The sequence below is a fragment of the Lepidochelys olivacea genome, assembly GCF_965140295.1.
Source record: "Lepidochelys olivacea isolate rLepOli2 genome assembly, chromosome: 5".
NCBI classification, from domain to species: Eukaryota; Metazoa; Chordata; order Testudines; family Cheloniidae; genus Lepidochelys; species Lepidochelys olivacea.
This window is the reverse complement of record NC_140415.1, coordinates 116,895,734-116,912,887: the sequence shown is the minus strand read 5'-3', so window position 1 is coordinate 116,912,887 and position 17,154 is coordinate 116,895,734. Positions and strand designations below refer to the sequence as shown.

Below are 17,154 nucleotides of genomic sequence, written 5' to 3'. Positions count from 1 at the left end.
CTTACTATTTTACTTTAACTAAAGGCAAAATTACTGTTTCCCATCATATCCATAAGAGGGGGCCATTTCATTTCCTTATAATGTATTTGTAATACAGTACTGGGCTGTGTTTTGTAAATTACAATATCATTATGATAATGGAGATCTGTGGTTGCAACGTGATAAGCACAGGAAAAGCACTACAATCAAATGTATCATCCATTTGTGTTTCCTTTGATCCCTAGGATTCAGTGAGACATTTTCCACCCTCTAATTTCTCCTTTTTTATCTCTGTTCTCTATCTGTTATATTTCTCACACGCTAGGTTTTCTTAATCTTTAAGAAGTATTTTAAAATTGAAGAGGATCTACAGTGTTGACCATTGAACAGGCACTTCAGGCCAACAATTATTATACATTGGTATCTGAGATAGCAGTGTTTCCCCTTCGAATACTATAGATAAGAGGTAACAATTGGTCCATGTTGATATTTAATATACTTTGTATAGAAACATTTTCTTAACAAAGAGGATCACATTCTGATGCATCAGAGTTTAATAAGTTTGGATCATCTTTGTTTTCATTCAGATGCTGTGGTTTTTTTTTAACCTGTATCACTATAAAACATGCAGTCTAGTGAAAAATATTAAATATTTAAAGTTGCATTGATTGTAAGATAGGGACACATCTTCTCATGGTCTAAAGATGTATGAAAATGTGCGCTAGTTATGGCTCTGCCCCCCAAAGCTTTTTTAAAATAAAAGAAGCTGTAATGTAATTAATCACTGAGGAAACTTTTTCAGAGAAAAAATTATTTCTTCTTATCTACCCAAAGACAGCTCCATTTTCTAACATTAAAAAACAAATATATTATTCAAAGATAAAGTGTCATTTTAAAAATCTGAGAAGTTATCTGTGATATCTCTTTCCAGAAATTCAGATGCGCATTCTTCTCTGATTGGTCTGTGCTGGTTCTAAAAGCGATGATGACATCACAATGATCTACTTTGGAATGTGACACTGATGACTGTAAGAGGAAACTGTGAGACAGATCCAGGATAATGACTGGAGACGCACAACAGTTTTCCCTATGAATCCCACACTTTTTCTCTTTTTATCTCTGCTTATTTCTGCAGGGACTACCAAAAAGCTAATTTCATCTTCTAAAGGTATGATCTCATCAAAACCTCTATATGGTGAGAATGGTTAAGGAAGTCTATTGTTAGTTCTAGGAATAGATCAAATGCATTTTTCCCTTAGACTGTTGGGGGACAGGAGGGTTGTCTATTGTTTTTGTTTAAACTACAATAGATTTTTTTCCCTCCAGAAATCGTAAGTCATCTGTTCCCCTCGGTGGCACTTTTAGCAGTATCTACTTGAAAATATACAACTAAATTCTGCTTAGTCATCCCTTGGGGTGCTGGAGGGTAGAAAGGAAGTGTGCAGAGCCTCTCCAACATCCCACTTTTGCACCTCTGCAGAACCTAGTCAGAATGCTGCTGCTAAAGCTCAGTCACGGGGTAAGGAAGGGCAGACAAGTATGCTCAGAGGAAGGAAAGGCAGACTAGTATGCTCAGCAGACCACAAAGGGTCTGTTGAGTTGATACATATGGTACAAGGCCTACCTCTGAACCTCCCTGCTCTCCACTCCAGTACTCTTCTCACGACATAAACAGAATTTGGTCCTGAGGAACTTTGGATCTGCCATACTGAATGAGCATGTACGAGTACTGTGCTGGGGTGATGCCAATCTCTGCTGCTTCAGAGGAAGGTTAATAAATTCTTATTGCACACAGTCTGCCATGTAATGCTGTACGGAAGGGAATAATTCCTTCATGACCCTTACAACAATTATCTCATGGTCTGAAGCATGAGGTTGGATGACCCTTCTCTTACCATGCATAACTATAAGAATTATTTTTGAACATAAAGTTATCTAACTTTTTAAAAATCCAGACACAGTACATGACCTGATAATCCTCTGGAGCAGTCATTTCCATCGGCTGACTACACACTGCATGCAGTAATATTTTCTTTTGTTTGCTCTACGTTAACTGTAACTTCATTGTATGACCACTTTTCCTGCACTATTGGATGACAAGGTCGGTGTGATTTTCCCCAATCTGAAAAAATAATTTTTCCCAGAAAAATTAAAACAAAACTGAAATCATCCAAAAATCCGACATAGAATTTACTAAAGGAAATACCAAACCCATATCATATTATTCACTTCACAAGATACACACATTGTCTGATCTGAAAAGCATGCAAGTCTATAAGTAAAATATAAGAACACAATAATCGAGTCCCTACGCTATTAAGTAGTTAGGCCTATAATAGGCCTTCTGTATCTGCCCTTTAGATACTGATATTCTTTTACCAACGTATTTGCTTCTTCAGCACTTAACATTTTGGAGTTTCCACCAAATCAATCAGAATGTGCTAAAACCAAACAATAAACACGGAACTGACTGGACAGAATTGCTGGTCTTTTAAAAATTGACAAAATTGGTAATTCAACCGTCTTGACTTCCATGAATTTACTTCCACAATTTCCTACAATTTTGATGTAACAAATTGTTACACGATCTCATTCAAAACCATACATTTGGGGGTAAAACTCTGGTTCCTATATTTTAAACCAAAAAGAGAAGGAAGAACCCCAGAATTGCATTCCACCAGTCATTTTCAGATGTTACTTCTTGTTCTGGGCTGAACATATGGAATCAGTAAGTCACAGAAAGGTTACGTAGCTTCTCTGCATCATTTCTTGATTTTGTCCTTGTGTGTGGTTCCAGGCTTCTGTTGTTCAAGCTGGGTTTCCACTGGCACTATGACTGTGTCATCAATAGTGTTGTCAGCCTATAATTTGTCAACTGCAACATCCTTCAAATGCTCTTGCAAGTTTAATGTCTCTAGGTAGAGTCCCTTGTATGTGTGCTATGTATTGATTCAAGTCCTTCCTGTGCTCAAGGCAAATTTCAACATACTTAGGGTACAGGATGCAGATGTTATGACACAGGTCAATTCTCTAGTTTGGCCAAATTATGCTCAGTTCATCACCAAAGTGGAGGAAGCAAAAGGTGGCTTTAGGTTACTTTTGCAGCTCTCTTCTACTGAGTTGGCTATTCTTCCAATGCAGATCAGAGGCAGACTTCTGGCTGTTCTATACTGCACTAGCTGTCAACAGTCCCCAAGGACTATTTCAAGCAGCCATGGACTGCTATGGTGTAGGTATGCCCTGGACATGTCCCCTGCTGGAGTGGCTAGAAGGGGGTGTTGAGTAGGAACCACAATGACAGTTCTGTACCATTAAATGAGTTACCTGTGTAAGGGGGGATAAAGTGGAGGCCACAAGTAATATGACTTACAAGCTCTTCAGCACCTAAATACCATTTGGTAAGAAGCCCTTTAGAAATAGTGGGACAAGACTAATTTATACCAGTAAAAATAAATGGCTCCTGGCTTCCGGTAGGTAAGAGGATGGGTTGAGAAATTTTTCTCCTGTGATCCCTATCCTCTCCCTGCTGCTTGGAAAGATGGAAAGGGGTACAGATTATTGTAGACTATTTGTACTTTCTGTACTGCATTCCTTGTGTCAAGCAGCGTGAAAGCCACTCCTTGACCAAACTAAGAAATGCTCTGATCAGCATGTTTTGCCCAAAGGAGTTGCCAATGAAGTAGGAAGCTGCACCTGAGTTTCTCTGCACTACAGGATGCAATTTCTAAGTATCAATATTGTATACCGTGGGTACAGAAAAATATGCAGGATTTAGAAATACATACAACTTATGTTATGATTATCAATCTTTGCCAATAGAAGACTGTCAGCATTTTTAAAACTCACGGAATTGTATTGTTTTTAGATCCATTTGTCGCAGCAAATAAAATTCACAGCATGTCTCTGATCATCAGCAAATATAGTAAAAAAAAATAATCACAGTTTTGACAACTAATTTGTCCCATTTTTCTAGACTACAATAACTTACCCATCAATGACTTGGAGGAGGAGGAGGAGGAGGAGGAAGATGATAATGACAGTAATAACTACATCTTACAAAGTCCTGAGGACCATGAGACCTTTTTAGAAACAGGTGAAGTAAGGTTTTAAGACTCCAAAATATAGATCTAACAGCAGAAATATACCAGCAATGTCAGTACAAACATCTACAAATCATAGGTTTTCATAGAATCATAGAATATCAGGGTTGGAAGGGACCTCAGGAGATCATCTAGTCCAATCCCCTGCTCAAAGAAGGACCAATCCTCAATTTTTGCCCCAGATCCCTAAATGGCCCCCTCAAAGGACTGAACTCACAACCCTGGGTTTAGCAGGCCAATGCTACAAATTGCAGCTTTAAAAATGTTCTCCTGTAGTGAAATTCTCCCTTTTTTATACCATATGAATTGTTCCATGTAAATTTATGTTCACAATTAATCAAGAACCCTTTGTTCTCTATAATCCCCTACCATGCAAAAGAACTCACCCTACAGAGTCCTGCTGAATGGGATGCTATATAGCATAGGAGTCTTCACAATGGATCCCTTTGCAGATTAGGTCTATATAAATATACATACAGTATATTATGAGTTACATTCTAGCAATAGAAATCTGTAGTTCCATGGTGGTGCAATATTCCTAGTTCTTATGCCTGGGATGGAAATCGGATGTTTGTATCACCATTATAAGAAAGATACATGAAAGAATGCAACACAGTACATCTCAGCCTGAGGTAGCAAACTTAATCAGTCATGATGTGCGTAAATCATGACAGGAGTGTGGCCACAACAGTAGCCGAAAAGAAGACGGGGGGAAAAGCCGCCTTTAATCAAAATGATAATGCAAACAGACAACAAAAGGCCAACATCTCAATCCAGGAATGAACTGAAGTCACTTCCAAAGGAACCAAACACCCTCCACTCTAGGATGCTCATAGACTGTCACTTTTCCTCAGGGAGGTCTAGAGAGTCTCTCTCATTTGCAAGGCTTTCAAAGAACTAGTAAATGCCCAACGGAAGGGGAAATAAGCCTTCTATAGCAGTTCTCCAGTCTTTCCCTTATGCCTGGTGTACCTGTCCTACTGCTAGTAAAATTTAAGCACTGAATAAATTAGTACCATCATGGCTTAAATAAGGTAGCATTGCTCTAACCCTAAAAACATTTTAAATACATGAAGTTGTAATGCAGTGGACAAAGAACTGTACACATTTATACAGATTTATAAAATGATCGCTAGACATGTATAGATTTCCTTTAAACTAGTTCTTTCTATAATTTTTTCGAATAAATCATGCAGCACTTAATAGGTCTCTAAGCAAAACTAATTAAAATCTCTGCTATTAAATTAATATCTGTACTATAGAATGGAACAAAACAGATTATGAATAAAACTAAAGAAGGCTAAACAAAGAAGAAGAATTATAAATTTTAATCTTTAAAACATATATCTTAATTGTACAGTAGGCTGTTAAAGAACAGTAAAAACCAAATTTCCAAAGGAGAGTACAGTGGCTGCACCCACAAAAATGATACACCCATTGTGCCTCAACAAATGCACACTTGCATCCACAAATCAGGCAGTTGCATGCACAACTTGGTAGCTAGATATACATTAACCAAATTCATTAGTGGGGGCTTGTGTTTTTTAGAGTTACATGCATTATGCTCTTCTTTGAAAACGTGGCCTTATATGTCAAATATAAGAATATACTTGATTTTTTTTTATTTATTTAGACATTTCTACAAATCCACCTGTGTCCAAAGATGTGTTAATGCTGAAGAATAGCATGCAGAATTTACGGGAGTACTGTAAGTAGCAGAAATTACCATTTAAGAACCTACAATCAGGGACTTAAATAATTTTGAAGCACTTTAGGGGTAGTGGGGCGGGGGGAAGACAGAACCGTGCAGTAATGAAAAAAAACGTTTATTTCCTTGCATGACACTCAGATACCACTGACATGACTGTGATGTAAGCACATGATGGATGGATGGATGTTAAAACAAGAAATCCTAATGTAGCCTCAAGCTATTAACACATTCTTGAGCTGTGTGGATGGAAGGGAAGGGTTTCTATTGCCATTCTATTTTTAGTACAGTATTTTGTGTCAACGGCAAGTATACAGAAATCATTTGTGGTACAGTGTGACTTGTGGGGAGAAGACAAAAGCAATGGGATCTCACAGGTTTCCCATTCATTTAACTGAGAAACTCAGAAGATTCCTCTTCCTTGCTAATTTGGAGAGATCAGCATTGTTGGTGGCTGATGCTTAAATGGAATTTAAATCCAGTACATTGACCATTCGGAATCCACACCCATGATCCATATTTAATTATAGGCATGTAAGATAACTTTGTGCAGCCAGAACATGTTACTTTTAAATTTTATTTTGGGGACAAAAAGTTGGAATAGTGCTAGTTTCAAACTAAACTTTATTTCAAACTTTCTCACAAAACAAACATTGCTGCTAGGAAACTACTCTCTGTTTTATGGACGATTATGTTACATTTAATTTTCTCATTTACTTGTACAATAATTTCTTGCCAACACACAAGATAGTATGTGCACATGGTTACAAAATCTTTCCAATTTTGATCAAAATTGTTTCTTTTGTACGTTCTTTTACAATCCAATCCTGAAACACTGAAGTTAATGAGAATTTGTGCTGACCTGTAGTGACATAGTGCTTCTGCAGCCCGAGTGACTTCACACAAAGGGTGATGGACCAGTGCTAACCCCCAAAACCTATCAGCATCCACACCAGCTGATACTGGAGAAACATTAAAGATGATCTCAACTAAAAGCCATGTTGTCCCTCGCTCCCCTCCCCATTCAGACCAGGGGCATGAGTCACATTGTCTTCCGTTATGGGGCTGCCAAAACTACAAATGGGAATACAGAATCAGTAAGACTAGGTTGGCAAAAACCTATATTTAGATGTTGGAATTTTTTTCAAGTGTCCATTCCTATAGTAACTTAATTTCTTTAAAAGATCCTATTGTACTCAAACCTATTTGTATATTTAATCATTTAGTGAAATTGCTCTCCATCAAAAAAGCTGAAGAGGAACAACTAGAGAGTTTTCAAGAAGAGTCTTCAGAAGGTAAGAATACACTGGAAGGTTTTACTGTGAGTATTGTTCTTGTAATGATTTACTGTTATATGCTAAAAACAAAAAGAACTTTAAAACACTGCTCTGACGTGATTTTCTAGTTGTATTCATTGGTGCCATGACTTGAATTTGACTCTCCGGCAGCCCCGGGAAAGTGCCCTAACCAGTGGGTTAACAAGTCAGTCTCTCTCTCTGGCCCAATGATTATTTATGTATACAAAGTGAAACAGCTTCAACAGGAGAGATTGAGAGAGTCCCCTCCTTTACCCCAAATACCCTATAGCCTGGTGGTTAGGGGACTCTCTTGCATTCAACCCCCTTCTCTAAATCATGCAGAGAGGGGATCTGCCCTGGGCCTCCCACATTCTGATTGAATGCACTGTGCTGCAGGGCTGTCTTGGCTTAAGCATCTGTCTCCAGAAGCAGGTTCACTGCTATGAACCCCAAGCTAAAAGAGGCACCTCCCTCTTGCCCAAAAGAAAGTAGCATCCAGATCTTATGTTGTCAGTTCTGCAAAGGCACACATTTGGAACAGGAGACATCAATTACAGAGTTTAACCACAAAAAGAAAAGGAGTACTTGTGGCACCTTAGAGACTAACCAATTTATTTGAGCATAAGCTTTCGTGAGCTACAGCTCACTTGACGAAGCACAAAGGTCTTGACTTGCAGACAATGGAATGTAATACATTAAAACCGAAAGTTCTGTTTGACAGTGCTAATATGTAACTGAATGATTCTTAGATTTTTATTTCATTTAATATGGGTACTAGTGATGCATTGCGCTATGCTATCAAGAGTTATTGGAGTGCTCCTTCAACATTTCCCATTTTGTTATGAATAAAGTCAAGCACAACTTTTTTTTTGCTGTTAGTGACATGGCTGTTCTGAACTGTAAATAGTCTTTGCAACTCTTTTTTTCTAGAATCCAAATTTGGACCCCATTATCTCAACATTATCACTCAAGGCCCAGTTGAGGAATCACTTAGTGGAGGTATGGTATGATGAAATCATCAAAACGATCTGTTCACAGTTAAAATGGCCAAATTAAAACTTAAAATAATTGTAATCATAAATTACACAAGAAAACAATATTGACTTCTCAAAATATTCTGAATGCAATTGACAAAAACTGAAATTAACAAAGAAAACTGAATTAAAGAGACTGTAATTCTACATCTACATTGACTCCAAGATAGTTGAGAACCATACCCAGTATTTATAAAAATGCTTTGCACTCATATAGCGCCTTTCATCCAAGGATTTCAAAGCAGTGTAAAGGGTTAACTAAGCCTCACAACACTCCAAGGAAGTATGCAAGTATTATTTTCTCTATTTTAAAAATGGGGAAACTGTGATACAAAAAGGTTAGGACTTACCCAAGCAAGTCAGAGAAAGGAACCAAACCAAGGTCATGTACTTTAAGCTCTAGAACATGCACCCACACCAAATTCTTGAAGAATTCTCTAGTCTGTATCTCTGGCATTAATTTTTTTTCTCCTATGAACAGGCAAAGGTTATTACAATTTTGCAACTGGGCTGACCTTGGAAGAACATAAGGTCTTTGTGGGGCTTTCACAGAAATAAATGAGTCACTTGTGCATGCAAAGGCAGAATTTGGCCTTTCCAGTCATATATTCTTTTTCTGTTTGGGCTCACTTGCCAAGTTCCTAATAATAACATAAGAATTTATGCCTTTGGCAAGGCAAATTACCATGTGTATAAATTGTCATTTGTTTCTCCTAAGCGTTTCTGAAAAAAAAAACTTAACTTTCTTTGTTTCCATGTAAAGAACATCTTAGCGAAAATATTTTTAAAGACCAATTTTAATCTAACTCATAAGGAAAAAAATGTCTCTACAACATGCTTATTTATTATGAATTTGTATATCAGACCTAAACAGATGAAAATAAGTTACTTGCTATTGGTTTTACTGTGCAATGACTGAAGTACTTCTGACTGATTCTTGCCATCCTTTTACAGATCAAAGAGTAAAACCTGTGAACATTTACAAGGACCCAATTTTGAAAGACCTATCTGCAGGTAAAAGTCTACGGACAGGGAATTTCTGGCTGATTTATGGAAATAGTTTTGTTGCCCCTTTGAAAACACTTATGACAGGAAATTAATCGGCTTTTAGAAACTGTGTTATGTGCTAAAGACAATTCAATATGTGTTAGTCTGATTGCTGTTGCTTATTAGAACATATTGCAATCAAGAAAATAAGAGAATTCAGATGCAACTAGGTCTTAAAAAAATCAAGGCAAGCAAAAACCAGACTGCACAACAACTAAAGGCCACAGTGAAATCCTGGCCCCATTGAAGTCAATGTCCCAAATCTCCAGATAATGTAAATCAGCATAACTCCACTGACTTAACTGAACAATTTAAACAATTAACTTAAACAAACAATTTACAATTGACAAACAAACAACTGACTTAAACAAGCAATTTACCAACAGCTGAGAATCCGGCCCTAAATTTTACATACTTTTAATTCCACAAAAGGATATAGCCAAATCAAGATCTATTATAATAGTCACAATGAAATCATTTATAATATGGTTAACTGCTTGCAGATTACATTATTGTGTGTAGTGTTGTTGTAGCCATGTTGGTCCCAGGATATTAGAGACACAAGGTGGGTCAGAAGAGCTTTGGGTAAACTTGCCTCTCACCAGCAAATGTTGGCCCAATAAAAGAGATTGTCTCACGCACATTGCCTCTTCAGATTACATTGTCTTTTTTGTTTCCATTATGAAGCAAATGAATTAACTTCACATGTCAGGGGGTGGGGTAACAGGGCACACTACATCACATGTGTTTTCACTGCATCACAGGTTTTTTGCTTTCCAACAGAACTGGATAACCAAACTCCCGAGTTCAATGAGACAGAATATCACCCAAGAAACATGTTTTTTAAACCAGTACCAAGTAAGAACACAATACAGTATTTACTATAATCTTATTGATTTCCCAGACAATAATCTTCTGGGATTATGGAGATGATAGAGCTCAAGAACAGTAGGTCATCTTTTGGGGGGGAGGAAGTGTTTTGATTAAACTAAAAATGTTCATAGACCTCTGCACTCCATGGGGCTGTTAAACTTCTACCAGAACTTCCTCTGTCATAGGTACAGATCTGGGTGTGGCAGTGTTTTGAAGATGTTCACTTGGGGCCAAATTGTGGTCTGGTATGCAATGGTCAAATAAACAGGCTTCTCAAGCATGGGATCTATACAGAAGCATGTCTAGCCTTTTTATCAGTCTGCTGATTTGTTGGTACAGAACCTACTGGTATAATCTTTTTTAAAAAATCATCATTTCTATGTACTTGGCATTCATTGTTTGAATTTGATTGGTCTGGTTTGTTTTATTTTTCTAGTGTCGGATAAGGATGATCTTAATCAAAAGAAAGCAGCAAATGTAGGAAGAAAAAAAGATGTAAGGGAAACACTGATGCTTGCTGTTTCATCTACAACACTTATCATTTTAATAATATTTATGATATGCTGTGGTGTGACTCTCAACCAGTTCAGCAAACGAAAAAAGTAAGTCTTCCTATCACATAGAGTCTGAGTCCTGGGAGGAGGCTATGATGAGAATACCTGTTCTGTACAGGCCTCCCCATTGCACCTCTGAACTCCCACATGAGATAGCTGAATTTTTCTTTGGTGTAATGCTGGAGACAAGATCTAGGTTAAGAGACCTCAGTTATTTTTACTTCCCATAAGACAATGGCTCTTTTGTGTTGCCTAAAGAGCTCAGGATTTTACCCTACGAAGTACAAGGCAAAGTTATGCATAAGCCTATTGTTTCTGATTATCCACAATAGTGCTGCCTAATTCACCATGTATATGGAGCAGGAGTGCACTGTTAGACCCCAGAATGCCCCCTACACCTGATATGTTTCTCTTGAAGTATTCATATTCTAATAGACTATTAACTCTTAAAAGAAAACTACTGCTCTTCTTCAGTGCACAGAGATGGTAAAGCAGTTTAATAGTGAAGGGTAATATTCTTATACTGAAGATAATTACATGTTGAAATACATATGCTTTAAGAAAAGATAATGACGTGTTAAAATCCATAAAGGTTTTAAGATGTAAGGTTGCTATTGTTAACATACTACAATATTATGCAGAACTGTGCAAAATGTTTAGCAACCAGATAAAAACAAACCCAACTTTTATTTTCTCTCCTGTTTGGGAAAAGGCACATACACATTCAATCACTTTGGTAACATTTTCCCCTTCATGAGAAAATCACCAAAAAACGCACAAACAATGTTGAATCTAGGAAGTCTATGTACTACACTTATTAAATACATGAACTTTTCCTGCTTAGTTGTTAAAATCTTGAGAAGTGGAAGCTTGGTAATTTATACGCAGCTCCCAGAATGTCTAGGGTGTTTGTTCTCAACATGATATTTAATGAGTAAAATGTTTTTTCTTTTTGTGTTTCAGAGGTTCTAGTAATGCCTCCAGCACTCATGCTGAGCAACAAGGACTAGCATACCTATCTTATTTTCAACCTTTGGAAGGAGTATCTGATTCTTCTTTTTCTAAAACTGCAGACAGTAGTATGTGGGATGAAAAAACACTGTCTGCGATAAGGAGCAATTCACAGTCTAGACATTCAAAATCAAGAACATTATCCAATATAAAGTCAGTAGATGATGTATCATCAATTTCTGATGAATCAACTCGCAGCGCAGCTACTTCGTATAAAGCCTCAAAAACGGGCAAAAATGAGCTATAAACCAATCAGCTGAGTGGAGGATTGACAAAACCTTTGAACCCTGATGCTATTGGTATAAAAAAACAAAACAAAACAGCAGCTGCTTTTATAAAAATGGCATGCATTTGTGATTCATTAAAGTTTACAACTTACATTTCCATGGAGGAGGCAGAGCTAACTTTAAATTTTGATAGAAAAGGGAGAAGGGAAAGGGACTTGAAATTAAATCTGGATCACAAATGTTCGCAGGCACACTATACTCTTAAGTGCTTCAGAATCAAGGGTGAAAGGAACAGAATTGGCTTTTAAATACTGTCATCTACCCAATGCTACATGAAGGCAAAAGGAAGACCTAAGAAGTCTTTCCCAGGAACTCTGTTATTGCGATTTACTATGGTGACCTTGTGAAGTAAATTCAAGAGGCTATATAAGCCAATACCAGGGGCATATACAGTATAGGTTGTAATGATGTAATCTCTGAGCAATAAATCACCTTTTTGAAAGTTTTTTTTTCCTAATAACAGCTACCTTGTATCAAAAAAGATATTAAAGATATTAGCACTAACATATTTTCTGAAATAGACACTGAGAATTCCAGTGAAAATAGCCTTTCAAGTCTGAGAAAGACAAATAAGAATACCTGTATGATGGGTTCGGTCACAGAGACCCCCTTGGGACTGTCACCTGTTGTGCTGAAACTACCTCTGAGCCTGTTTTCTCTGCCAGTTCGGCCTAATGAGCCAGACGCACAAGCCTGCTGCAACACAGACCCAGGGTCTGAACCACATCCCAAAAGCTGCAGACTTAACTGAAAACAGCTTAGCAAGTATTCCTGTCTCCAGCACCACACACCCAGTTCCCAATGGGATCCAAACCCCAAATAAATCCGTTTTACTCTGTATAAAGCTTATACAGGGTAAACTCATAAATTGTCCGCCCTCTATAACACCGACAGAGAGAGACGCACAGCTGTTTGCTCCCCCAGATATTAATCACTTACTCTGGGTTAATAAATAAACAAAAGTGATTTTATTAAGTATAAAAAGTAGGATTTAAGTGGCTCCAAATAATAACAGACAGAACAAAGTAAAAAGAAAAGGAGTACTTGTGGCACTTTAGAGACTAACAAATTTATCTGAGCATAAGCTTTCGTAAGCTACAGCTCACTTCATCGGATGCATGCTCAAATAAATTTGTTAGTCTCTAAGGTGCCACAAGTACTCCTTTTCTTTTTGCAGATACAGACTAACATGGCTGCTACTCTGAAAAGAACAAAGTAAGTTATCAAGCACAATAAAACACACAAGTCTAAGCCTAATACATTAAGAAACTGAGTACGAGTAAATCTCACCCTCAGAGATGTTCCAATAAGCTCCTTTCACAGACTAGACTCCTTCCTAGTCTGGGCCCAATCCTTTCTCCTGGTACAGACCTTGTTAGTTCCAGCTCAGGTGGTAACTAGGGGATTTCTTCATGACTGGCCCACACCTATGCAGTGGAGACTTGCAGGTAAACAGAGCCATCTGCAGTCAATTGTCCGAGACAATGGGAGCCATCAAGATTTTAAACCACCATTAATGGCCCACACTTTGCATAATTACAATAGGACCTCAGAGTTATACTTCATATTTCTAGTTTTAGATACAAGAATGATACATACATACAAATAGGATGAACACACTCAGTAGATCATATGCTTTGTAATGTTGGTTTCAGAGTAACAGTCGTGTTAGTCTGTATTCGCAAAAAGAAAAGGAGTACTTGTGGCACCTTAGAGACTAACCAATTTATTTGAGCATGAGCTTTCGTGAGCTACAGCTCACTTCATCGGATGCATACCGTGGAAACTGCAGCAGACATCCTACCTACATGCCTCCAGCTTTCACCCTGACCACACCACACGATCCATCGTCTACAGCCAAGCTCTGCGATACAACCGCATTTGCTCCAACCCCTCAGACAGAGACAAACACCTACAAGATCTCTCTCAAGCTTTCTTACAACTACAATACCCACCTGCGGAAGTGAAGAAACAGATTGATAGAGCCAGAAGAGTTCCCAGAAGTCACCTACTACAGGACAGGCCTAACAAAGAAAATAACAGAACGCCACTAGCCGTCACCTTCAGCCCGCAACTAAAACCCCTCCAACGCATTATTAAGGATCTACAACCTATCCTAAAGGACGACCCAACACTCTCACAAATCTTGGGAGACAGGCCAGTCCTTGCCTACAGACAGCCCCGCAACCTGAAGCAAATACTCACCAACAACCACATACCACACAACAGAACCACTAACCCAGGAACTTATCCTTGCAACAAAGCCTGTTGCCAACTGTGCCCACATATCTATTCAGGGGACACCATCACAGGGCCTAATCACATCAGCCACACTATCAGAGGCTCGTTCACCTGCACATCCACCAATGTGATATATGCCATCATGTGCCAGCAATGCCCCTCTGCCATGTACATTGGTCAAACTGGACAGTCTCTACGTAAAAGAATAAATGGACACAAATCAGATGTCAAGAATTATAACATTCATAAACCAGTCGGAGAACACTTCAATCTCTCTGGTCACGCAATCACAGACATGAAGGTCGCTATCTTAAAACAAAAAAACTTCAAATCCAGACTCCAGCGAGAAACTGCTGAATTGGAATTCATTTGCAAATTGGATACTATTAATTTAGGCTTAAATAGAGACTGGGAGTGGCTAAGTCATTATGCAAGGTAGCCTATTTCCCCTTGTTTTTTCCTATCCCCCCCCCCAGACGTTCTGGTTAAACTTGATTTAAACTTGGAGAGTGGTCAGTTTGGATGAGCTATTGCTAGCAGGAGAGTGAGTTTGTGTGTGTGTCTGTGTCCCTGGGAAAAAAAAAAGGGGGGGGGGGGGTGAGAAAGCCTGGATTTGTGCTGGACATGGCCCACCCTGATTATCATGCACATTGTAGGGAGAGTGGTCACTTTGGATAAGCTATTACCAGCAGGAGAGTGAGTTTGTGTGTGTGGTTTTTGGAGGGGGGTGAAGGAGTGAGAGAACCTGGATTTGTGCAGGAAATGGCCCACCTTGATTATCATACACATTGTGAAGAGACTTGTCACTTTGGATGGGCTATTACCAGCAGGAGAGTGAGTTTGTGTGTGGGGAGGTGGAGGGTGAGAAAACCTGGATTTGTGCTGGAAATGGCCCAACTTGATGATCACTTTAGATAAGCTATTACCAGCAAGACAGTGGGGTGGGAGGAGGTATTGTTTCATGATCTCTGTGTGTATATAATGTCTGCAGTTTCCACAGTATGCATCCGATGAAGTGAGCTGTAGCTCACGAAAGCTCATGCTCAAATAAACTGGTTAGTCTCTAAGGTACCAGAAGTACTCCTTTTCTTTATGCTTTGTAATGATACCTTACAAGAGACCTTATGAATAAAGCATATTCCAGTTACAACATATCCACACTTATAAACATATTCTTATTAAACATATGGAGTGCAACGTCACAACCTGGGTTTAATGAATGTTTTTGTAAGTTATGGCTGCATTTCAGCAGCAGCATTCCTGTATGTAGACCCCAACTTCTTGAGTGCAGGTGGTGCTCCACTGGAGTCAGTGGGGCTCCATGTAGGTACAGTAGTAAAACAGTGTAGGGACCTGCAGCTCAAAGGTGGTGTGCGAATATCCGATTCGTATCTGAACAGTCAAGGGTGCAATGCAATCTGATGATTCTTCTCAACAGAGAGAACCACATATATATTTTTAAACACCAAATTAATCCTTATTTTAAATGTTTAAATTCATAAGTGCTATAGATCCTCTTCCTAGAGCCCTCTTTAAACACTGAGTAGTCTGCTTTCAAGGTGGTCCTCAAAGGTACCCAACTCCACTGAAATCAACGGAATTAGACACCTAAATCCCTTTTAGGATCTGGACCTAACTCCCTCTATAAGACATATTACTACTATTTAAAATAAAGCAGACTCTGCAAGGTTGGAGAAAACAAAACATTTACAGACTCTAACATGAATAATAGACTATAAATACAAATAGAAAAGATTTCAACCAGGCTCCTAAACCTACTTCCTTACAGGGAATGATCTTGGTCATAAATTAACATTCAATTCCACCAGTGTAGCTTCCCTTTCCTTTTTGTCAGTCTACTCCTGCCTCTCTGTCCCATTTGTGTCTTACCTTCCCCTTCTTTCATCTTGTTCCCCATCTTATCACATCTGTGCCCCTGCTACTACCAAATAGAAGCAGCAGATTACTGCGGACACATTGTCTCCTTCTGCTGCTGATAGTGCTGACTGCCCTGTGCAAGAGGGGTGGGAAGGAAAAAAATACTATAGGCATTATCTTTCTTGGGTGACTGCCTTGAGATTTTCTTTTAAGTGAAGGGTCATTAAAAAATGCAGGATTTCCAAACCCACACTGAATTTAACCGCTTGAAGACAACACAACGGTTTAAAATACTGTATATCTGTTTAACCACACTAACTAGGGCCTGATCCAAAGTTGACTGAGTCCATGGGAGTCTTTCCACGTACTTCAATGAGCTTTCAGCGCAAAACCACCAGCATTGATTTAGGTGTCCCAAATACTTTAAAGAGCCAAGGAGTTTTTCTTACACCACCTTTCAATATGTTAACTTTCTTGGTGACTGACAAAACAAGCGGTCTCTCTCAAGGTTTACTGCAGCCAAGCTAGCAACAATTAAACCAGCATCCACATCTTTTGTTATTCTGTTGTCTTAATCGTTTAAATTTGTTTTGACACTTCTGACTCTCCCAAATCTCCCACTGACATGGGGGGGGGGGTGAGAATTCACTATGGAAAAGTGCAAACTTTATAAACCCTGTTAACTCAGGACCAGATTCTTCCGCCTTCTTCACTTTGATTAGTACCTTATGCCCAGATCCACACAGGTATTCAGGCTTCCACCTTCCACTGAAATCAACTCTGTTCGCACACGGTTTCATCAGTTGAAAATCACACTGCAACAGGGACACGGGCACACTAGGTGTACCCTGGCTGCCACGCGGCCCTGGGCCCTTGCACACCCACTCCGGCTCACCCCCGCTGCCATGTGGCTCTACGCCACACGCCGCCAGGGGGCGCCGTGGATGACCCCGGCCCCGCGTTGCAGGCCCGCGGCTCCCACGCGCCGTGGGCAACCGAACAACAGCGGGCGCGTGAAGCTCGGCGTCGCTCGCGAACCTTCGTGCCGCGAGAGGCTCCGCCCAGCTCCGGCTCCCGCGGCTTAACGGGCACGCGGAGCCCCGCCCCCGCTCTGTGTAAATACCCAGGCGGCTGCGCCGCCCCG

At 39.3% G+C, this 17,154-nt stretch overlaps 2 protein-coding genes across 2 annotated transcripts in view; both read left to right on the top strand.

Moving 5' to 3' along the window:
* Positions 1-917: 917 nt before the first annotated feature.
* EQTN (equatorin) lies at positions 918-12,303 on the top strand. The gene is made up of 9 exons (XM_084629248.1): positions 918-1,147; positions 3,953-4,072; positions 5,713-5,787; positions 7,014-7,082; positions 8,016-8,084; positions 9,074-9,133; positions 9,950-10,024; positions 10,476-10,641; positions 11,557-12,303. Exons 1-9 carry the CDS (start codon positions 1,069-1,071, stop codon positions 11,849-11,851), a joined length of 1,008 nt encoding a protein of 335 aa, XP_084485374.1. The 5' UTR covers positions 918-1,068; the 3' UTR covers positions 11,852-12,303.
* A 4,473-nt stretch (positions 12,304-16,776) lies between these two features.
* Positions 16,777-17,154, top strand: part of LOC311520935 (RNA exonuclease 1 homolog) — a 29,313-nt gene continuing 28,935 nt past the window's right edge. The window contains exon 1 of the mRNA XM_084628907.1: positions 16,777-17,125. The gene's annotated coding sequence lies outside the window, so the exon portion shown is untranslated. The remainder of the gene's footprint in view (positions 17,126-17,154) is intronic.

Coding starts and splice junctions, on each gene's coding strand:
- EQTN (XM_084629248.1), top strand. CDS start 1,069: ATGAATCCCACACTTTTTCTCTTTTTATCTCTGCTTATTTCTGCAGGG. Junction 5,788..7,013: donor GCAGAATTTACGGGAGTACT/GTAAGTAGCAGA, acceptor TTAATCATTTAG/TGAAATTGCTCTCCATCAAA. Junction 7,083..8,015: donor TCAAGAAGAGTCTTCAGAAG/GTAAGAATACAC, acceptor CTTTTTTTCTAG/AATCCAAATTTGGACCCCAT.